Below are 23638 nucleotides of genomic sequence, written 5' to 3'. Positions count from 1 at the left end.
AAATGAGGTAAAATGGTAACACATGCTTGCAAAGTTTCTGTACGCCGTTGACGTTCAGAACATGATTTTTTCTGTAAATTGGAATCGCAGGAGATGCCTGGTTCTGGGACTAAGGACCAAGAGTCGTATCATGATCTTCGGCGTCTTCATGGGTGGGGGGAGGGGGGGGTTTTATTCACAGGACTTTCTTACTAAAAGAGGTTTCTGGAGAAAATCTTGGGATTCCAGAGAGCAGTATGGGCAAAAAGCACATTTCAGCTCGGTATTCAGAAGACTGTAAATCCCCGGGAAGTGTGAATCTAGCCCGCGAGATGGCTGCACTTATGATTTTTCCCGCCTTACGTTTGAAAAGAGCTAAAAACTGAATTTTCTGTGTAAATGATGGAATCAAGCTATACCTAATAAAAATTGAGAATTATGGCCTCGTGGGTAAAAAACCAAGCTATATCAGAGAAGATCAGGAGTCCATTCTCTTTGGGCAAAAAATGACTTCATGGAACTCTGATAACATGGTTCAAAAACCATGGATTTTTTCTGGACTCTCAGGAGAGCCGTGCGAAATCGTGTCATGATTCCCTTTCTTAGGTTCCTATGATCAGGGATTGTGAGCCCGAAGCGCATAACACCAGCCCGGACCAAAAGACGTCGCGGCGGCGCGGCGCTCGGTGCAGCGCAGCGAGCGACCCCTCGGCCCCTCGCCTATTCAAGATTTCCTTTTCTTTTTACTACCTGAGGAACAGCCAGTTCCTTGGTTCCATCCGCAAATATTTTAGGTCACCTGACTGGGGCCAGTCAAAGGCATTGGCACTGTACTTACGCCATTGAACGCCTATCCTCAATGACTTGCATTCAGTTGCGATTCCTCCGACGTGATTTATTGTGATCATATCAGGGAGGAGGAACGCCACGTCGCGTCGCGTCGTCGTGCCGTCCACTGCCTCATATAGAGTTTTCTTCCAAGAACCTTAGTATGTTTAAGGTGGAAAGTAGGAGACACATGGCTAATTGGCATTGCCTCATATTTAGGCAAACATATTGATTAATGGAGGCGAAAACTCAATCGAGTTTTCTTTCTTTAATTCTTGCAAATATTTTTATTGTACTAATCTTAAAAAACAAATTTATTTATGTAAGTTCAGAATCATGATCGTTAGCAAGAATGCTGGATGAAGGCGAAATAGTTAAAATCGATAACGGGAAGAAGAAAAAATCGAATTAAAATTGGGATTTTGACTGAGCTTTCATTGACATGCAAACCATTCGGTGCACTCAAAAAGAAACGTGCAGCACATCAAAGTAATAACTGTATAAATAATGATCATATAAAATCGTAAATTAAATAAGAGTATCGTGATCACACTATGGGTATACAGTTCAGCATTTTAGGGAAAGGATTCAGTTGTGAATGAAGCATAAGTCTTGGAGAAGCTCCTGAGAAGGAAATAATCTCATTGAATGGAAGAAAATATACATACACCAAATCACGTTAAAGATTTCGATCAGATTTTACAAGAATTACGCACAAAATGTAGGTACATAATACTTTCTAGTTTGAAACTCATCGTTGCTCCTTTGGCGTGAGGGCGTATCTCGATTCACGAATGAGTCCCAAAAAGCATGGGTTTACATGTAAAAGAGGGTTAAGTGGAAATTGAGATACGCCCTTACGTCAGAAGGCCAATGTCACGGGTAAAACTTGGGGTAAAAATCAGGTTGAGAAATCAGCAAAGAAATGTGAAAACAGGCATCATACCACTCTATGGATAGCTAGCTAATCGTATAACTCGGATCGACGTTATCAGATTTAAGCGTTTACCTTTTTTTTTAGCTATTTCGTAAAATTGCCTATTTACATAACAGCAAAAAGTAAAGGATAATTAAGGAAAAGCGAAGGGTCCCGGGAATGAGTATGTTTACTGTATGTTTACCGAGTTGGTGAAAATGGCAACGTCGTCAATGACGCCACTGAACCTAGAATTTACAGTCTCGACACTTAGGTACTGAAAAAACGTATGCCAAAGATTGTTTATAAAAATCTTGCAATTACAGTGAAATTGGTGGTATTGATGTTACACAGGAATCGCGGGGCAATCCCCTCCCTCTTTTCCAAAAATTGATCGACTTCTCAATTAACGGCCGATACGTACACTTTACTGTCTAGACCCCCTGAAATGAATGGAATAAAATGAGGCATTCATAGGCATATCACATGAATTACTTAGTATACTGTCCAGTTTTACAGTCTTAATATTGTCCAGGAAAGCGTTAGTTTTTCCGGAGTAAATGAAAATAACAGCTTTATCACTTAAAGCACCGAATCCAGAACAAAATTCTGCGTTCGTAGACATGCAGCAGTGTTCATTTTAACGGAATTTTATTTTTGAAATTTTTCGGGTTCTTTGAAAAATTGTGGGTTTTGCACCCTTTGAGTTATAGACGATCGCACACCCCCACTTGCTCGAAAACGCTGCTACGCGGTGCCGATGCTACAGCATGAGTCGCTGTTAAAGGAATCCAAGGTCTTAGGTTGTAGGGCAGTGAACTCCGTCAAAGACATTTTTAAAAGATCCGCGCATGAGAATCCATTCATGATAAATTTAGGTAAAGGCCCATAGCATCAGGGATATTGTGTAGAAGAAACAAAGGAAGCCGCAGCTCGACCGGACAGACAAAAGAATAGCGCGGCGCGAGCCGCGAAAGGAACGCGTGGGGCAAATGGTTGATTATAATAATCAAAACTTGTTTTACGTTTGTCAACACTGTAAGTAGTTCTGATTAGTTACGTAGATGGCGCTCGAATCAGTACGTTTTTAAGTTCCGACAATGATTACAATTTCAGTTGGAGAGAAAATCGTCTTGCTACCATCATTATCGGGACTCCCTTAAAATTGTGAATTTGATGAGAGTTGTTTAAGTTAGGATCTAAGTAAACATAATTTCAGAGATGGGAGGAAGCTACTCTTCAACGTCATACGTAATTTCCCTGTATTTCGACATTTTACTCATGGATTTTGCCTGAAAACACTGTCGGGACCCGAGTGAGGTCCCGACAATGATAGGGAGTCCCGACAGTGCGGTCCGTAGACGACGCTAAGTCCCGACAATGATAGCTACTTCATCTCTCCTCCATAATCGTCGCCTAACACCTTTGCGTTGCTAATTTTGAAACGTGTGCAATTCTGCAAGTTTCTTTCGTTAGTTTTTTACCCGCAACCGAAGCTATTTCGGTGTTGCCGATTTAGTGAAAACTGAGTGTATCGATGATCAAAATGTGATTCCACGTACCTTCATCGCGGCGTTTCAAAATTTCAGCTCTTAGTTTCTTTAGTCGAGGGGAAACAGGCTAACTTAATTGCTTAAAAACACGGAATATTCTGCTAATAGGGAAGAAAAATCTAGGAAGCTCTCACAAAATTACGTTGTCTTATTTTCCAAAGAAAAAATAAAGTATGACAGGAAATCTGTTACGTCGCAAACGCCAGAATAATTGGAGATAATTGGTTTTGCACATTAGACATAGATATGTACTTACCATTGGATTAGGTCCTCTTTTAGCCTCTCATGTAATTTTAAAGATGAGACGCCGTTCCCTATTATTATAACTTTGAAAATAAAAATAAAATGGACATGTCAGTGCTCATTGAAAATGAGAAATGAAACGTCGTAAAGTATGAAAAAATTAAAGAGAAGGGAACGCAAGTTACTGGATGCTCGTTCCGCCGTAGCACCTCCATCGGGAAGTCATGAACAGCAAAACGTCTATAATAGTGTTCTCACTTCTCAGATCGTGAGCTTAGCCAAAAAATCGTCACATTGCCTGAGCATAGTTATTTCCTCAACTCTCCTCGCATAACACACAAGTGCAAGGTTGAGTGCTCCTTCATTTTGGCGGTTATGCAATTGAGACTGCGTGGAAGTCATTACAATTGTGTCACACCTTTTCCTGGTAGCACGCGAGTTTCATTGATTTTCAGTTCCCAATCAGAGCTTTTCGAATTGATTCGAAATATTTCCGCCGGTCAGAAAATGACATTTCCATAATGGGAATAAATGACTTCCATCCCAACTCCAAATTCATTTTTCCAATATTAAAAGAGATGTATTTAGATTCTTGGTAGTAAGTGAGGACAATGTATGAACTTTTCAAGAAAAACTGTTCAGTTACTGTTTTAAAAGAAATAAAATATGATCAGAGATTTGCTACGTTACAATAGGAGGTACGCATTTTTCGACTTTAATCATAGTTTTATTAAACTGAAAAAAAGCTCCGGCTATGGAAGCTGTACTTACGGGCCATATAGACATAGCATCCGCGTTCCAGGCTCAGAGACCAAAAATTCTCGGTGCTACGCCCGGAACGAACGGTATGTCCATGTAGCCCGATGCTTTTGTTTTCAGTGTAGCGGCGAGTCGTATCTGTAGAAAAAGCATTGCAGATTTCACGCTATAATTTGGCAACAGTGGGCACGCCGAGGATTTGCTCGTCTTCCTTACGCACAATAATTTGTCTTCTTTTTATCGCACTCGAATCGTGGGCTGCAAAAACGCATCGCTGCAGCCGCCGGTGAAAACGCGCACTCATACAAACGGCGCGGCGCCCTGCATTGCTACGACGACGCTCGCTTGCAACAATCCTATCGTCTTCGAATCAATTCTTTTTATCTCTCTCCGACTCCTAATTCTTTTTTACGACTCCCGCGCTGTCGTGCTGAGGAAGAACGCCGTATGAACATTCGAGAGTTGCCAAATTTTCCTTGATAAAACATGTATTTTTGACGCAATTTAAGCATATTTCTCCTCGAAGTTTTCAAATATTTTACAGGGTGACTAGCATCAGGATTCTCCCGATTTTTCCGATTCTATCATGGATTTGAGGTCAATCAGGATTTAATCCCGATTTCATCAGGATTTGAGGAAAAATCGGTCGTAAAATCAGGATTTGAGAAAAGTCGGCCGTCCGAACGAATTTTTTTTTATCGAGCTATTTTTGTGAAGCTAAAGTTTCTCCGCCAAAAATCAGGATTTCATTGGGACTCTCCCAAATGGAAGAAACTAGACTCCCTGTTTTAGATTAAATTGCGTATTAAATTGACTGAAAATTTTGGGGGGAAAAAACATTTACGAGTATATTCTGTTTTTATCGAAGGAAATATGGCAAAGTATGAAGGATCATACGGCGTTCTTCCTTAGCACGGCCGCGCACCTCTCTCACTTCCTCGTGCCATGAGCGGAGCGCGAAGACAATCACTTTTCAGGTTAATGTATCCCTTAGCCGATATTCGATTCGCCATAAATCAAAGATGTCGATGCCGACACCTCAATCGGCCCCGATGATGCAGGAAATTAAGCAACGAGCCCATTGTATAATTTCCCCGGCCGACCTAATTAGCCTCTCGTAATTTAACTAACGAGTACTAAAAAAAATGTATTCCGACCTGAATTCGACGGAGGCTTTCTTCGTAACGTTCGAGGCGAGTTTTTTCTCTCTGAAATCCGGTCCTCGCAAATTGATTTTTCTTCGATGTCAGGACGAGGGTATAATCATCTTTGACAAATTGCAATCGTGAGCCTTATTCCGCTGCTACCGCACGCGGGAGAATTGGGGCGTCGAGGAAGATGGAGCGGACCCACATAATACTCGAGTGCAAGTTGCTTAAAATGCGAAAACCCCCTCTGATAATTGCGCCATCACTGTCAATGGACACTTAAATGGGTCGTCTTTGTGTGGAGGATTCGAGGAACTAACCGGACGAAGCCTTTCTTGTGTCCGGTTTTTGAAAAGTTACCCTTTAATTAAAGCAAATAATAAATTACAATACTGTCCTGGAGCTCATTCCCTCGGAACTCTCAGTCAATATCCTGAAATTTTCAATAAGACCTTGACATACTTATGAATTTCAAGATGTACACCTTTATGGGGCGAATTACTGTTTTATTTATCCTTCTTCTCCTCCTCCCGCCATATCTTACCCCTCTTTTTCTTCATCATCTCCTTCTTTTTCTTTTACTCCTTTTTATCTTTTTCCTTCCCTTTCCTCTTCCTCTCTCAATTTTTTTTATTTTCCCTCTTTTCTCCCCATCTCTCACCCTTACCTTGTCCGTTACTGAAACACACGATCTTCTTGAGAGGTATAAAATGAAGGGTACGTGAATTCAGGTCGGATGTGCCTCAAACATTTTGACCCATATATTACAAAGACTTAATTTTAAACATTAACACATCATATGATGACAAAATTTCTCGTCCACCATCTTTTGTCATCATATCGAGTGAATTTTGACTCTTGTAAAATTATCTACTAATTTGGAAGTACCAGCAATGGCTCTTATACACCGACCCTACAAATAAGTAAGTAAGTAAGTAAGTAAGGCCGGGCTGGCCGGCGAGGCGCCCTCAAGGGGCCAAGGCAACCGGCAACTACCGTCGTGCACCCCGAAGTTGGACCGTACTCCTTAACATATCTTCGTACTATTGACACATTGAGTATCATCTATATTCCCGCAAGGCTCAGCGGCCGTCTGATAGCCAATGGAAGGTCTTATCAAAGACTGTGGCAGACACTGCAGAGCACGGACTTTCGGAGCACGGCCATGCCTCCACCGAGTTGGACTGTGTTGTTGCAATCTACACTGATAGGTAGCGCTGGCAGTCGCGCACACTACGAGTGATTACCGATTTTTCACAACCCAGTCGAACAGTGCAGACGGATTACTTACTGGGTGACTATGTCCCTCCCGTACCCTGTAACCTCGAAGGGTCAGGGTATTGGAGTGGCATAGTCATCCACAGTCACGATGACTGATATTTGAGTGTCCTCAAATATCAGTCACCTCCGGGGATTGAACCCGAGACCTCAATGTTGGCAGCAAACTGCCTTGACCACTACACCACTGAGGCTGACTCCGACCCTACAAATAGTTATCAGCAAAATATCAGCATCATTCTAATCGATCATACTAGATAGTGTGTCCGATATATATTCAGCTTTGCCACAGTCAGAGAAAACCGGGAAATGTCAGGGAATTTTAAAAAGTCAGGGAAAATGACGAAAATGTCAGGGGAAATGACGAAAGTGTCAGAGAGAAATTGTTAGGTCATCTTTATTTACTTTTTAGAATGGGTTTGACGTTTCGAACAACAAATGTTGCCCGCAACACATTTCTATTTATGTCTTTTTAACCATCCGGCATTCCTTTATATTAGGGAAATGTCAGAGAATTTTATTTTCTAAATTTTGTGCTAACTGTGTATATTGCTGCCATATCCTGGAGTGTAATTTGACCGTTGCTAATATTCTTTCTTCTCCTTTTTTCCAGAAATTTGGGAAGGAGAGCCATGTGAAAGAGGAGCTCGAGGACAGGATGGCCCCGACGATAATGCAGTCGGACAACTACCTATCAGCGATGCCGCCTCTCTCGGCACTGTCGCCTCTCTCGGGGGCCGACTACTGCGGAGGCGGCGGCGTGGGCGGAGGGAGCGCTCTCTTCAAATCCATGAAGTACGCGGAGACGTGGCTCAACTTGACCGTGGCCGAGCGGGGGACGCCCGGGCACCGGCCGCGGCCCAAACTCCTCATCAACGACCGGCCCCCGCCCCCCTTCTTCCTGCCCGCCAACCTCTGCACCTGCCCGGACTCGGGCCGCAACACCAGGAGCAAGAAAGCCACGTGCTCCAAGTGCAAGGGCCAGCGCATCAAGTTCCAGCCGGAGCCCGCCAAAAAGACCCGCTCCGCCGACCAGTTCTACTCCGTCCGGATCCCCAAGCAAGCCCCCAGTCGGAACCCCATCTTCCGCTACGACGTCGACTTCTTCGAGGACCCCTACTCGGTCATGCGCCGGTGTCGCTTGCAGTCCCCGCCCAACGAGAAGCCCCTCGAAAAGTCCAAGAAGTCCAGGGCCAAGAGCAGTAGTCCCCCAAGCCGCCGGAAACGGAAGGAAGAGGAGACGCTCATCAAAGGGAACCGGTGCCCGTCCCCGGACGAGATTTCAAACCGCTTCGAGGACTACGTAAAACAGAAGGAGAAGGAGAACCAGATCCTCAATGGAGGTGGCCGCAGGTCAATCTTAGATTGTAGTGTTAACGCCTACGAGCTCATAAGACTGAAAAACGACAAAGGCAACGATTCGAGTCGGAATAGACCCGCTTCCAAATTCAATACCCTCACCTCGACTTTGAACAAAAACAAACTCATCAATAGTATCCTCAACCGCAAACCTTCGAGCGACGAAGCGAAGAAATCTAGTCCTTTAGGCGTTAAAATTGCCGGCCAAAGAATCAACGTCTTCGACGAGAGTAAGCCGCGGATCGACCCCGTCCACGATCGGATCGACGAGTTCGTCTACGAGTCGGACCACACCACCGATTCGTACGAGACGGTTTGTTTCAACGGGTATCAAGACCCCGTTAAGAATGGGTACCATTCGAGCCAAGAGAGGCTGTCGCCCGTCAGGAACGGGTACTCGACCAATCAGGAGACCCCCGTTAAAAATGGGTACTCCAGTAGTCAAGAGGCAATCTCATCCTCCAGGAACGGATATCACGACCAAGGATTGGAATCGTTCGGTCATAGGAATAGTCGGAAGGTTTCCCCCGTTAGAGGAAGACATCGAGACAGTCAGGACGCAGCTTCGTCCGTGAAGAGTGAGTACCAAAATAGTCATGAAGTTGAAAGGGATCGGTACCCGAGCAAGGATAGGCTGTCTCCCGTACGTCCTCCAAGGAGGACCAAAGGTCAGGGTGACGAAAACGAGAGCCCAACGACGGAGACGGCTCCTCCGCCTCCTCCCGCACTCCCTGAAGTCCAGCAGGAGACCCTGATCGTCCCGAAGAACCGTGTCAATTTCGATCTGAAACATGACAGTTTCAGCAATAAGAACAACACTCTAACATCGTCTACTTCCTTAGAAATCAAATCCATACTGAAGAAACCGCCCAATTTCAATAATCTCTTCAATTTCAATAGCATTCTCGCTGAAGATTCGACCCACTCTCACGAGAGGGAACAAGAACAAGAGAGACACGAGAATCCACCGCCGTCGGCCTACCAGTCAACGGTGATCGTTCTGGATGGCTCTGCCGCTCAGGCCGATGCCAAGTCCACGAATCTGAACAAGAAGAAGAAGCAGGTGCAGTTCAGGGAGAACAAGGTCGAGGTCATACCCAGGAGTCCGGAAAAGCCGGACGAGAAGACGAAGTTTAATGCGGCGATTGAACAGCCCACGAGTTCGAGGCCCGAAGAATCTGTGACAAGACAGCGAACGGAAAGCGATCGGACGCCCGATGATGATCTTAAGGGTCACTTTTCGGCACCCGCTGCTCGATCCGCCATCGAAGTCGATTCGACCACCCGAAGCACGGATGGCATCAACATCTCTCCAACGGGTGAGTTTCTATCGTATCCTTTCCTCTTTTTAAGTGCAATATGTTTTAGAGCGCGCTGGGTACGCATCTTTTTTTGTATGCGTTACACTGTCACCGGAGACAAGAGAGCCTCCACTGACCTCTCGACGACATGTGGAAGCTTTTACTCTCGGAGATTCAACAATTCCCTATGAACAATTATAAGGAAGCAACAGTCGTCACCCTAATTTTGGCTGTTGACCTACCTACACGGTGAATGATGAGCTTCGAGTGACGTCATGAGCCAAACAAGTTTCCCAAACTTCCAAAAACGAAACTGCCAACACGTTGTTGAACATCAACTATGTAGGTAAGTCAACAGTAGAATTCTGCAGTCCCGAAAGTAAAAGCTTCCACCATGGCCAAGATACTAGTGGAGGGTCTCTTGTCTCTGCACCGTCTTCTTAAGGGCGGTCCGGAAGTACTGAAAAAGTTCGGAAATTCCGAAAGGAGGTCCGGAATTTTCATCATTTTTGTCGCCATTTGAGCGAGAAAATCAAATTTTTGAAATTTTTCGAATTTCGTCTAATGGAGGTAATGAAAAAGTACTGAATTTTTCTATTGAAGAGAAACTGAATTTCTTAGGAATGTGCTGATAAAGTACCGTAAAAGTACTGATTTTTGGCCAGCCTGTCTTAGTAGACACCCTGCTCTTCTCGTCCCTACAGAATTGATAGTCTCCGAGGATTTTAAGGAGAAGACACTTGAGGTCTCTAAAATAGCGTATTATGCAATTGGCAAGACTCATACCTATGGTGCCCATACAAACCGTGTTGGCTTCAACTTGAGCAGTTCAGCCGTATATACGTGCGTGTACCAGAGCTTTTTTCATAAAATAAGTACCTCATATGCATAAGCCGATGCTTGAAAACAATGGAGCAGACGCACACTCACAATCAGCATAAAACGTAGGCACCGCGAAGCGTAATGTGGGTCGCAAACGCAACGCGTTGGTCTACGTAGAAGACCCCTGCAATAACTCATGGCGGCAGGCCAGTGAGATGCGCTTTTACCTAGATCCTTCTTTTTCTTCTTCTTCTTCCCCTCCTAAATAGGAAAAAAAATTCCGAAAAAGCTGCATTGAAAAAGTAAGTTTGGTCTTATGAACCGAAAGCACAGTGTTCTACTGGTATATAATTTCTCCGGAACTTCAGTTCCCTACAGAACTTATGAAATTTCAGTTACTCCAGGTTGCGAGTGTTATGAAACGAAATTTTCTCCCAGATTCCTTTCCCAATGGTTCTTTGAAAGGATTTCTCAAATTTTAATTCAAGGGTCATCTATCCATTTCAATAGTTTTGTATTTATGGGGGAAAAAATTCATTGCGCAGACCAAAGGCAAAAATCAAACTCGAAAAAATTAGTTCCACGTGGCTATTATGTCTGTATCTAAAGTCGAAAAATGCGTATCGAAGATCGCGAAGTTTTAAATCCCCGCTCATGTTCAATTTTTTGAAGCAGTTTTTATTGAAATTTCCCGTGAATTTTCTTTATTCAATCTGGAAAAAGTTAGGTAAATAGTTTTTCTTGAAGAAAAGAAAACGTAATCAGAGATTTTCAAACGTTGCAGTGGAGGAACGCATTTTTTGCATCTTTCTATCGATGCGGGTACGAAAAAAAAAATGTCCTCCCGTAAAAGAGATGGACAACTTTCGTATTTGAAACAAACGTGAATACCTTGGTTGATTTTTTGTTCAACTTGGCTAATTTAATCGGAACAAGGAAGTGTGTGTGAGTATTACGGCAAGTTCACAACCGAAACTTCCAGTCGAAATCACACGCCTGAGTGATTCAAGACCCGGGGAACACACGTAACAGTCGGTCTGCCGTTGATGTGGATTTAATGAGAGAACGCTAGATATGGTTACGCCAAATACTTTATTGCCCGGCGTCGACTAATGCAACAGCCGCGCTTATTACACTTGATTTTCCAGATCAAAAAGATGAGCGGCTGATTTGCATATTAAATTGGGCCTAAGTGAATCATAAGTTTATCGTTCATTCATCGGGGGAATTTTATGTATCGCGTCCCAGTTCCGCTGTCGGAGTGAATGATTTATATCCTGCAGAAGAACTTCAAGGAATGCCGCGCAGAGAGCGCCAATGAGCAACGACTAGAAGTGGAATAGAATTTTTTATTATATCCGACTCGATCAAAAAATACAGTTCCTCCCGAGAGATCAAACCTGCCGGTTTATTCGCAGAAAAGAAATCGCAAAATTGATACAACTTCAGTTCTACAAAAAAAAAAAAGTTATTCTTATATATATTCTTAGCCGTATTATACATTTTATTTAATTTCATTTCCTTAAAAATATCCGCAAAACACTGCGATGCAAACTGATTAGAAGGCGCCCTTTGCGTGGCCCCATATTTTCCAAAACGTTGTCTTGGAGCCCTTTTTTTTTTGCACGACCTGTCGGAAGGGATCGAAGTTTCCGGGGAACTCAAATGCCGGTAACGGGAAATAAACATTACCTGGGAATTGTCGGTAGAACTTTCGGGAACGTTCTAGGAGGCTTTTCAGCATCTAGAAGATTCCCGCGTATTGGAGTGTTTTCTGTCAAAGCTTTTCATGGACGTAGAATTTACTGAAGAATCCCCAGGCATGTTTCCTCGTCAGTCTAGCGCGAGAGGCTCACTGGCGCCTACAAACCTAAGTGGATACTTCACGCATTGCACAATGCTTGAAGTATCCACTTAGGTTTGTAGGCGCCAATGCGCGTATCGTCAAGAGTCCCTAATAATGCATTTTGCTCAGTTTCCGCTCAACGCGCGCCGACCGATTTTCGCGCGCATAAAAGTCGGATTTGTCTGTTACCCACGCCAAATAAAATCCCAGTGACATATCTTTGACGTCAGCCAGGAGGGGCATATTTTCGCACGCGCGAAATTGCCTAAAAATCACGATCCACCACATTTTTAACATTTCCTCTTTCGCACAAGCAGTGCATCAAGATGGCGCTTTTTACTCTCAAGCTTCAAAAAGTGTGATATTGTAAGTGCCTAATTTTCGCACTTACGAGTCATCAGGAGTCTTATATACGTTGCCTCCAGCGTGTAACGGAGCCCTCAAAATAAAAATTAAGAACATAGTGACCACACCTTATCAAATAACTCAAGTAATAAGGAAAAGGAATGTACGTCTGCTTAGATTTCGTCGTTAAGTTGTTATTTAATTAGAGGAGTCGATTGACGTCGTCTTACATAAGCGGGCGGCGCGGCGCGGCGTATCGAGTCACAGGACTATCAAACCGGAGTGGCTCATCTGTATAAAGATTCTCAGTACACGCGGTGTACTATTTAAAGCGAGCTGTCAAAAATGTCCATTTTACTGCTCAAATCGTGCGATGAAGAGATCGTTTTAAGCTGGAGCGATTCAAAATCTGATTCTTAATTCTTTTTCCTTTTAGCGGCAGCCGAACTTGACAGTAATTCCACTGACATTATTTCTGCAGAAAATCGTTTTTAGTAATTAAATGCGCTTAAACTGTCAATGAGCCTCGAAGCAAAAGAAGGACTACGATGATATGTACCTAACTGGTTTTCAATGACATTCTCATTATCACCGATTAAATATATCGAGGTCAAAAATGACTTCGCTCACATTAAACGAAGATCCGAACGTCTTAGTAAAGTGTTACAAATATTTAAAGTGGATATGGGATTTTTTTTACGAGGGGGAAGTTTCTGTGGAAAAAATACAGTTTCGTTGCATTGAACTTTGCCACAAGGGGAGGGGGCGGGCACGTATTCCTCAGGTGTGACCAATATCATTCTCAAAATATCAATGAAGCAATTACTATAAAAGTAAAAGTGTTCCCCTTTAAGTTAAATTGCTCTGCTCTATAGCTCATGTTTAATTAAAATTTCTTCAGCCGCTTACGAACTATCGAAATGAAAGGTAAATTAAAGCCGATCGATGGCTCATCAACTCCAGCAATCGCAAGAAAGGTGCAACAAGTAGATTGCAAAGGTCCACAGCCGATGAACTGTTATCTCACTGCAGAAAATGAGCGTCGGTGCATCGAATTATTAAATTCTCGACTTTCGAAGAATTTGATGTCTCAATCTTCTTCCGTTGATACAATCTCATTCGCGTCCTTTGCAGTTTACTTTCACTCAGCTCAATTACACTTAGGTACACATGTGGCAAAAAAAGGTCCGTCAAGAATATTCTATCACAAGAAACCACCGCGTCTTGTCAAAAAGACACTCGATCAATCTTTGTCGGCTTACAGAATCTATCTAAACTTGTCATTTTTTTAAGAATCAACCAGTTTATGAAGTCGATACTTGGTGAAGACGGAACGAAGGTATTTTTTCTTAGAATATTTCACTAAATAATCCTAAGTTTCAATGTGAAACATCTTCTCACATGTTTCATAATACACCATAAGAGGGTTCCGTTGAACAAAGATTAAGAGGTTTGTTCCCTCAATTCTCAAGTTTCATAATTCGTAAAAAAAACGTTCTTGCCGGCTTCTGGCTTCCTATAATTACTCTTCAGTATAACTATTTCCCTTTCGATGCAGTACTCAACTTTTTTTCACTGAAATGCAATTCTTGCCTCTGTCTATTAATGACTGATGGATGTTGTCTTAAATAGTTTGTGAAACTGATTCTTGATTCTGAATAACAAATCACTCAGAACATTAATCGTTTGTTTGGCGTATTATCCAGAAAAGATAGCGAGGGCAGCTGCTCACCACGACTCGTAAATTTACCACTTTTCAGACAATTTCGTTAATTTTTGACGAGACCTCAGAGAGCTCATGCAAATTTGTTCCCATCTTAGATAACTTTCCTATCTAATATTGCCTCTTACAATAATCACAATCAGCCGAAATGAACCGCGTTCAACAGAACGGAACCAAGCCACGTCAGCTATCACCAAATTTAACCGGACAATTCAATATTTTACGAGAGAACGTTTGTGCGGATCCCTTCGAAAATGTTAGGGAATTTGCTTCACACTATGGAGAAAATTCACTGAAATTTGCACAAAAATTCGCGCAACCGTTTTCATGCAACAAATCAAATTGCCCACTTAAAATTGGCAACAGCTGATCATTGGAAAAAAAACACATTAGATCTAGAGTCTAGACTCTTGAAAACATTGACAAGAAAAAATATTCTCTTGCTTCAATCGGATTTTTGCTTGAATCAAAACGAAATCCGCTTAAATTAAGAGGCTTGGTTCTTGATTTAAGCTAGATTCTGATTGAATCAAGAGAAATTTTACTTGTCGATGTTTTTAAGAGTCTGGACTCTGGATCCGATGTGCTATTTTTCCAGTGATGTGGCTTGAATCCTTTCTGTTAAACACGGTCCAAATGATGCCCCAGTCAATAGTTATAATTTGAAGAATATCTGACTTGTTCTTGAAAGTGACAAGGAAGTAGGAGGCATTCGCGAGACGACTAGGATGGAGGCATTCGCGAGGCGACTAGGATATTTTGTCTTTGCTTGATGATAGGGTTCCTCGCTTTTAAGATGCTGGGTTGCCTTGCCCATGGAATGAGGATTCTCAATTTTTCTATTCGTCATTTGCGAGGACCAAAAGCAGCGTGGCCAATCAGAATTGATTTCACTCTCGGCCCGGCTTTCTCCGCGAAGGGACACTATGCATACGGAGTCGACCCTGCAATTTGTGCGTCACGAGGTCGGGGCACCGCACCGCAATCGCGCTCCTCGTAAAATTCGCTCTGCGCTGTCAATTTTTAAGTTTCATTTTAATTGACTAACGGTTTGGCCCGGGCCGGCGCACGGTGGATCGAGTCATTAGGAGAGGTCGGACGAAATTTGGAAACTTTCAACGCTTATAACTCCGTTTATACGAATTTTTGATGTTTTAAAAGTGGTTCCATTGGTTTTCTCGTGCAATGTGCTTCTAGAAGCACCCCTTGAAATTTTAAGTGTGACGAAATAAACATCAAAATTTGCAGTTTTAGTAAATGATTTCATGTCCGACCTCTCTAATTGACTGTGCGGCGACGAGAGAAATGAGACATGTGCGGCCGACGCACGAGAGATCGAGTGAATTGGGAAGGTCGGACAAAATTTGGAAACTTTTAAAGCTCATAACTCCGTTCATACAAAACTTTGAGGTTATAAGAGCGGTTGCATTGGTTTCCTCGTGAAATTTTCTTTCAAATGCACCGGTTAAAATGTAAAACGTGACGATTCAAACATCAAAATTCGCAGTTTTGGTTAAACATTTCATGTCCGTCCTCTCTAATTGACTCGACCCACTGCGCGACGTGGAATCAAATCGTATATCTTCGAATGTAGGTTATTTGATTTACTCCGAGTCTTAATCCGTCACCCGCCCTCGCCTCCCCCCCCCCCCATTCCTCCCCGCCACCCCCGTTGATCTGACTCAAAACTGGCAGTCATGCTCTCCAGGTCACACCGATTCGACACTCGACCCACCTTCATTACTGCCGTGCTAAGGAAAAACGCCGTATGAACCTTCAGGCGTTGCCAAATTTCCTTTGATGAAACGAAAATTTCCTGGTAAACTTGTGAATATTTCCCTCCCAATTTTTTAGAGAATTTTGTTCGCAATTTCACCCAAAAATTCTGAAAATTTAGAGGAAAAATATTAATAACTTTCCTCGAAATGAACATTTTTTCGAAGGAACTTTGGCAACTCTCGAATGTTCATACGGCGTTCTTCCTTAGCACGGCAGATTAGCTGATGCGTTCGCCTCGTAAGTCCTCGGTCTAGTCCGATGCACGAATTTCGATCCATGGGGCAATCGCACGTGTCGCAGAATAGTTTTTAGAGATATAATAGTTATATAAATATCTTATATATAGTTAAAATCTAGGTACGATAGTTTTAATAGTTAAACCTAAAAAATTAGCGGAAAGAGAGAAGAGCTGTCTTGACGTAGGAAAAAGAGGATGTCATCCTCTGATGGAATGAGGATGCTCATAATCCACCAGAAAGAGCTTAATTACTCTCGTAGCCGAAACTTGTGTTCAAGTGACCTGATTACCCGATTCAAACTCTGTATCAAATCCGCCATCAATCTCTTTGGATAAATTTACGGGACATTAAATTAATCACCTCTCAAAAGGCGTTATTCGCGTAAATTTTCTTCTTGTGTAACAGTTTCTAAATAATTCCATAATTTTCAGAAAAAGCTTTGTATTCTCAATTTACTTTCCCAGAATTTTGTGTTTTGTTTCATGTACTCCATTAATGGTCCTTTTTTCTATTTAAAGTCTGCATTTTTATTATTTAGTTTGCGGACCTCACATGTTCGGTATCGACAATATGAACGTTTTTTTTTTTTTTTTTGAAAGAAAATAACTCCATATAAAAACTAATAATGCCGTTAAAAAATTTCTCACGCCTCCTTCAACTCACCAGATCCATAAAAAAATTCCCTCAATAATTCTCGGCGGCTATTTTTTTCTGCATGATGCGATAAACAACTGCCAATAAAAAAAGGAGAACTTATGTAGCACCTGAAATTCCGGCCCGCAAGCCTAAAGTCTTTAACTTTCCATTAGAGCGCCGAAAATCATAATGGCCATTCAAACGGCGATAATGACAAAGGTCAGCCACTGGTCACCTTGCCAGGCAATGACACTGAAATTGGGCGCGACTTTTTTTCTCCTCCTTCTTTTACACTCCCGTCCACTCCTCGACCGTAATGGCCGATCAATAAATTTGACAGGTCCAGAGACAATAATCGAATTGGAGAGTTGGCCCTCCACGGGTGACCTGGGAGTTTCTCCCAAAGACAGAATCGCCATGCTAATAAGAAACGACGTATCAGGTATTAACATTCGATTGTTGCCAAGTTTCTCCCAATAAAAAATTCATTTTCGAAAAGAGCTTTCATTGAATTTTTCAGATAAATTAAAGAAAATCTTATTTTAAGAATTTAACGGAGAAAAAAATGTTGTCTTTGATTTTAAGGGACATTTTTCTGCTCAAGACAATGTTTTTCCAGTCTCGAGAAAATATTCTTTATTGAATTAATTGTTTTCATTCAAATTAAATTCTTTCTCATTCAAGGGTAATTAAATTTGTCACCAATGACAAAGTTACTTGACTAAATAAAAAAGAATCAGTCGTTCAAGTTCAGTTTTAAAGTTAAAAAAGTCAGTCCCTCAGAAAAAATTTTCCTCGATGAAATAAGTGTTTCTTTAGGTACACTGGAAAAAAAAACACGTTGGATCTAGAGTTCAGACTCTTAAAAACATCGACAAGGAAAAGTACTCTTGATTCAATCAGAATCTAGCTTAAATCAAGAACAAAGCCTCTTAATTTAAGCGGATTACGTTTTGATTCAAGCAAAACTCCGATTGAATCAAGAGTATTTTTTCTTGTCAATGTTTTCAAGAGTCTGGACTCAAGATCTAATGTGTTTTTTTCCGCAGTGTACAAACCAAAATATTGAGCAACAATTCATCATTTAAATCAGTGAAATTTTATTTCCATTTAAAGAAAAAAGTTTTGAAGTATTTTTTAGCGTACGCCATTGTAAATATCAAGTAACATTCTCTTGAAACATTAAACACTGGAAAAAAAAACACATTGGATCTAAAGTCTAGACTCTTAAAAACATCTTCAAGAAAAGATACTCTTGATTCAATCTGATTTAAGCTTTAATCAAGAGCCAAGCCTTTTAATATGAGCGGATTTCGTTTTGATTCAAGCAAAAATCCGATTGAATCAAGAGTATTTTTTCTTGTCAATGTTTTCAAGAGTCTGGACTCTAGATCCAATGTGTTTTTTTTGCAGTGCATTAAAGAAATTAATTAACATTTCCCCAGGTTCTTCAGTTCTTCATGAGAAATTTGGCACCATACGACTGCTCATTCGTCGTTTTTTCTTAGCTTGCCACAAAAGCCCGGGCACCCGAATCCGTATTGCCCGCGTGGTTCTTCCCAACACCCAAAACCGGACGAACGGTGATTGATGCCCAAACAAAAGTGAAACCAGAGGTCAGCGTTTCGTCGCCCTCGGGGAAACCGTTGCCGCATACGCCCATCCTCCCAGCTACTCAGTACAAGAATCTCATTTGGTCTTAAGCACGTCGTAGCAAATGGCAACGTCTCAAGGGGATTTATTTCACCTGGAACTTGACCTATGCCAATGCGTTACCGAACGCCGACTGCGGAATGGTGCACGAGTATTATCCGAGCGCCAAACTTGTAAGCTGTAACTGGACAAGGATCGCCTCCCCTCCCCACCCCGTCCTCGCAAGTTCCTCATTTGCATTTCAGACTACGCCTTTCTAAGCTTTTCGGACGTAATAGCGACAATTCCTCTCAGTAATGATCGAGTGGACTCGTATAACATCGGAGCTCAGCGGGTGCTCGAGTATTCGATTGATCGGGGAGGGTCGGAGTTTTCTCGATCCTTTCGAGTCTGAACGGTTCAATTATTTCGAAAGCTATCGTTGCCTCTCGTGGTGGGTCGGGTCGGGCCCCGGCTGGATTCTACAGAATTCCTACGAAGTGGGGACGAGAAGTTCATTTTACGCCCTCTCAGAGGATAGAAAAGTAAAACTCTAATTTTTCATATCACACTGAAAAAAAAAAATCTCTGTGTATTTACTAAGAAAAGGGTAAAATTACCAAGAATTCAGGGTTCTATTTGATCCTAGTTTTTTCTTGGTAAAATTACCATTTATGGAATTGGTAATTTTACCGAGAAATTTCGGTAAAATTATTGGACTTTCTTGGTAATTTTACTGGACCTTGGTAAAAACGCCAATATTTTTTATCGACTGTGGTAGAATTACCGAGATAAAATGGCAAAGTTACCGGGAATTGATTACCAATAAAAGTGGTATTTTCACCTGAAAATATAGTAAAAATACAGGTTTTTAGTTAAGCTTACCAGTCTGTCTTGGTAAAATTACCAATAATTGGTAAAAAAAAGTGAGATGGTAAAGGTACCAACGGACCTTGGTAAAAACGCCGAGAATTTTTTTTCAGTGCAATAAATATAAGCTCTCCAATTCCCGATTTTTTTTAAATCAACCGATTTCATGATTTTATTGAGTTATTAATACTACTGCATAGGGGAAGAAAATCTGGAGATTTTTATGCAAGTTTGCTGAAGGCTCAAAAATGGAGGGTTTTATGACGTCTTGAAGTCATTGGTCAAAATTTTTCGAACATGCACGCAGGAACTGAAATAAAACTTTGCTCAGCTTGTTCCCATCCCAAGGTTTCTATAAGTGTATTTGCCGATGCTAGCTCAAAAGAAGCCCATTTTGCTGACTCTTTTCCTTAAATTTGGCCCTCTTGATCAATTTACTCCTCCTACACCTTAAGTGAGAATCGAGAATTACACAGGAAAGCTCGGAGACTTTAACGCTTCTCAGAAAAGTAAACCATTTCATGGTCTTTTTGAAAATCGCCGTGAACCGCCATTTTGAAAAACTTCGAATAAACCACTTTTGGGATGGAATTTTTGGTATTTTTCTCTCTTTTTTTTCTGTTTTATCAGAAACCTAGAGACTCTGTATACCAAAGGAAGAGTAGGCGCTAATTTGTTCAAGTTACAATGATAGATTTATCGGACTCAAAGTCCCTTTGCACAAATCCTGCCACAAATATTGTTCCAGTGGTTAAGTTTTGAACTTTCTCATTCAAACGATGTAAATTTTCTTCTTGGTCATGATTTATTCTAGAGATCTACTGAGCTTATTCGTATGATTTTTTCTGCTATTATTGGGTATTAATACCTGTAGGTAAGCCAGTTTTCTTCAAATTTCTGAAATGAAGCCAATGACAGCATTCTCCGAGAGGTATAAAGCGGCATAGCAGAGGGCATAACTTGAAGTATGCCGCATACTTCAAGTATCTATTATCCACTATCAACATCACATTGAGAGTGTCTCTGTTTGTAAAGATGGGCTAGGATACCTAAAAAAATAGGTGACGACAGATCAGCGTTTGTTTCATTCAGGTACTCGTAAAAAATTGGCATTCGCTTACACTTTTACTTTCTAACGATAGAATCCGTCTGTGAAAGAGACTCTTTATTTTAAACTTGAATAGCTATTCGCACCGTTTGGATGTTTAAATATTTTAAATTTCGCGAATCATAGCGAAAATGAGGACATTTTGTGGTATTTGAAGGCCGCGCTAACCTGAGCAAACACTTGAAATTATCTCGAGTTATATTTGCCGCACCTACTTAAAAAACGTCTTTGGCATCTTAAAATTCACCACGTCACATTTATTTTAATGTGAATTTATGGCATAGCTAAAGTAGCTTGCCTTACACGAGGGCTCATTACGAATTGCTTACGTCTTCGGTCCATGGTACGAAAAGAAATTTTGCACGACTTTTTTGATGAGGGGTGACATTTTGATAACGCAGGCGGCGCTGGTGACCTACTCTCTCTGTAAGACTTCGATGATTGCATCAGATCTCACTTTATCGTCGAATCACCGAAAGCCTGTTTCACTAAATCACATTTCCTCACCTTGAACCCTCCTGTCCCTCGCTCAGTGGCGCTTTGTGCAAGTGAAATTGTTTCTCACGAGAAAACTCTTGTTGATACTGAATTAATTTCACTGTTAGAAATGGGCCGTTTACTCCGAGTCAAATTCGGGAGTTAAAAAGGAGAAAAACATACATCTACGGGCCAGAGAGATAGTATACAGGAGGAAATTTGCATTGCCGCATTTACATTTTCAGTTACAGGTTTTCAGAGTTTATCCATCGTCGTCCAAACTGACTAATTTCCGCTGCCTCTCAGGTTACTCCTGTCGTGGAGAGAATGGCGAAAATAAATGAGGGGGTTTTCACGGAGCTTGGGCGTCCACAGAAGAGTCGAGGAGAAGCGTGCTGTGCTGCCGCACTTGAAAAAACATCGTATGAACATTAGCATGTTGCCAAAGTTTCCCTTGTAAAAATGTATTTTTGAAGAAAGTTGTGCATATTTTTCCTTGAAATTTTCGGATACCTACTTTAGAATTAATTTTTAATCAAATTGTTTGAAAACAAGGTGTTTCAAAACAGGTTGTCCAAAAATCAGTACTTTTACAGTATACTTTTTCAGTACATTCCCAAGAAATTCAGTACCTCCTTAAGCCACAAATTCAGGACTTTTTCAGTACCTCCATTTGGCGAAATTTGCAAAATTGGAATTTCTCGCTCAAATTGGGACAAAAATGAAAAAAATTCCGGACCATCTTGCGGAATTTCCGCACTTTTTCAGTACTTACGGACCGCCGGGAATATTCACAAATTTTCCGATAAATTCGTATTTTATCAAAAGAAATTTGACAATGCCTGAAGGTCCATACGTCGTTTTACCTCAAAAATCAGTACTATTTCCGAAAATTCCGGACATTTAGACACCCTGGAAAATTTAAGAGGAAAATATTCGCAAATTTCGCGATAAATTGGTATTTTTTCATAAGAAATTTGGCAACGCCTGAAGGTTCATACGTCGTTTTTCCTTAAAAAATCGGTACTATTTCTGGAAATTCCGGACTTTAAGACACCCTGTAAAAGGTTAGAGGAAAATATTCGGAAATTCCCCGATAAATTCGTATTTTATCATAAGAAATTTGGCAATGCCTGGAGGCTCATACGTCGTTTTTCCTTAGCACGGCGGTATGGACCCGGGAATAAATCACGATTGGGGCCCGGGCTCCGGATCCCATAAAAGCGCAATAAACTTCATTCAAGCGGCATGCCGCGCACTGCATCGAGAATCAGGCATCGTGACTTTTCCCCGTTAAACGGACGGAATTCGGAGACGTATTTATTGGCCCTCCACTTTCCCCGACACCCTCAAGACGTCATCCGGTTGATGGACTTGAACCGTACTCATTCATGTTTCACACGGACATTTGACCGCGTCCTCACCGTGAACCTCGCGTTTAGGAACTAATAAAGTTATCTTTTTCAGAATACTTATTTAATTTCTATCTAACACTGGAGAAAAAAAAAACACATTGGATCTAGAGTCCAGACTCTTGAAAACATCGACAAGAAAAAATACTCTTGATTCAATATGATTTTTGCTTGGATCAAAAGGAAATCCGCTCAAATTAAGTGGATTGGTTCTTGATTTAAGCAAAAATCCGATTGAATCAAGAGTATTTTTTCTTGTCAATGTTTTTAAGAGTCTGGACTCTAGCTCCAAACAGTTTTTTTCTAGTGTACTTAATCGGCCATGTTTATCAAATTAGTGTAGAACCTTTTTCCTACCGATTATTAAAATTCCTCACCTTTTTTTTGTGTGTGTGTAAAAACATCAACAATTTTTGAAAAATTGGTAAGAAAAAGGTTTTACACTAATTTCCTAAGACATTACTTCGCGGCTGAAAAGGCAATATCACCCTACGTACACTGGGGAAAAAAACACATTGGATCTAGAGTCCAGACTCTTGAAAACATTGACAAGAAAAAATACTCTTGATTCAATCAGATTTAAGCTTAAGTCAAAAGGAAATCCGCTCAAATTAAGAGGCTTGGTTCTTGATTTAAGCTTAAATCTGATTGAATCAAGAGTATTCTTGTCGATGTTTTTAAGAGTCTGGACTCTAGATCTAATGTGTTTTTTTTTTTTCCAGTGTTTTTTTTTTGTGTGTAAAAACATCAACAATTTTTGAAAAATTGGTAAGGAAAAGGTTTTACACTAAGCGAATTTTCGCGATCGAATGTCATTCATCAAACGAATTGATCAGTGCTGAGTGATGCCGATGATCGGTGATGTCAGGAGCCAATCAGAGCTCAAATTTTTTTCCTAAATGAAATTAAGAAGAAAATAAGAAAACACGAAACACTAAAACACAGAAATTGCGAAAACACCAGACTTGAATTGACGAAACACAACAACAGATAGAGATGACAGAACAAAAATTTTGGTGAGAGATGAAGTTCCTGACATCGATTGCATCAATTCAAAAATTGAATTCAAGTCCCGAGGTGAATTCGAAATTTCAAATTGATGGATTTCAACGGTCTCTGGTGAGACCAACGAAGAAGTCGAATATCATTGAAAAAAAAATGCACAATCGTCGAATATCATTCAACCGTGAATGATATTCGATCGCGAAAATTCGCTTATTAATATACTGAGAACTAATTTCTCGGCTGAAAAGGCAATACCACCCTACGTAGAAAAGAGAAGTTAAGAAGCTCTTGGATTCGCATTTAGCGCTGATGAGCCGGCTCGCGCACGGTCGCAATCGTTTCGCACGATTCGCGATCCGCGGTGGGTCGGTGGGTGCCGG

General features: G+C 41.3%; 1 protein-coding gene across 3 annotated transcripts in view; it reads left to right on the top strand.

Moving 5' to 3' along the window:
* The window catches only part of RhoGEF64C (Rho guanine nucleotide exchange factor at 64C), a 263281-nt gene that overhangs the window by 220462 nt on the left and 19181 nt on the right, over window positions 1-23638 (top strand). For all 3 annotated transcript variants that reach the window (XM_072300547.1, XM_019051947.2, XM_072300548.1), the window contains one exon: window positions 7318-9382. In XM_072300547.1, the coding sequence (XP_072156648.1) occupies window positions 7318-9382 (2065 nt within the window). The remainder of the gene's footprint in view (window positions 1-7317; window positions 9383-23638) is intronic.

This window comes from Bemisia tabaci, chromosome 5 (assembly GCF_918797505.1).
Source record: "Bemisia tabaci chromosome 5, PGI_BMITA_v3".
NCBI lineage: Eukaryota > Metazoa > Arthropoda > Insecta > Hemiptera > Aleyrodidae > Bemisia > Bemisia tabaci.
The sequence above is the reverse complement of the archived record's forward strand: the minus strand, read 5'-3'. Positions and strand labels throughout refer to the sequence as shown.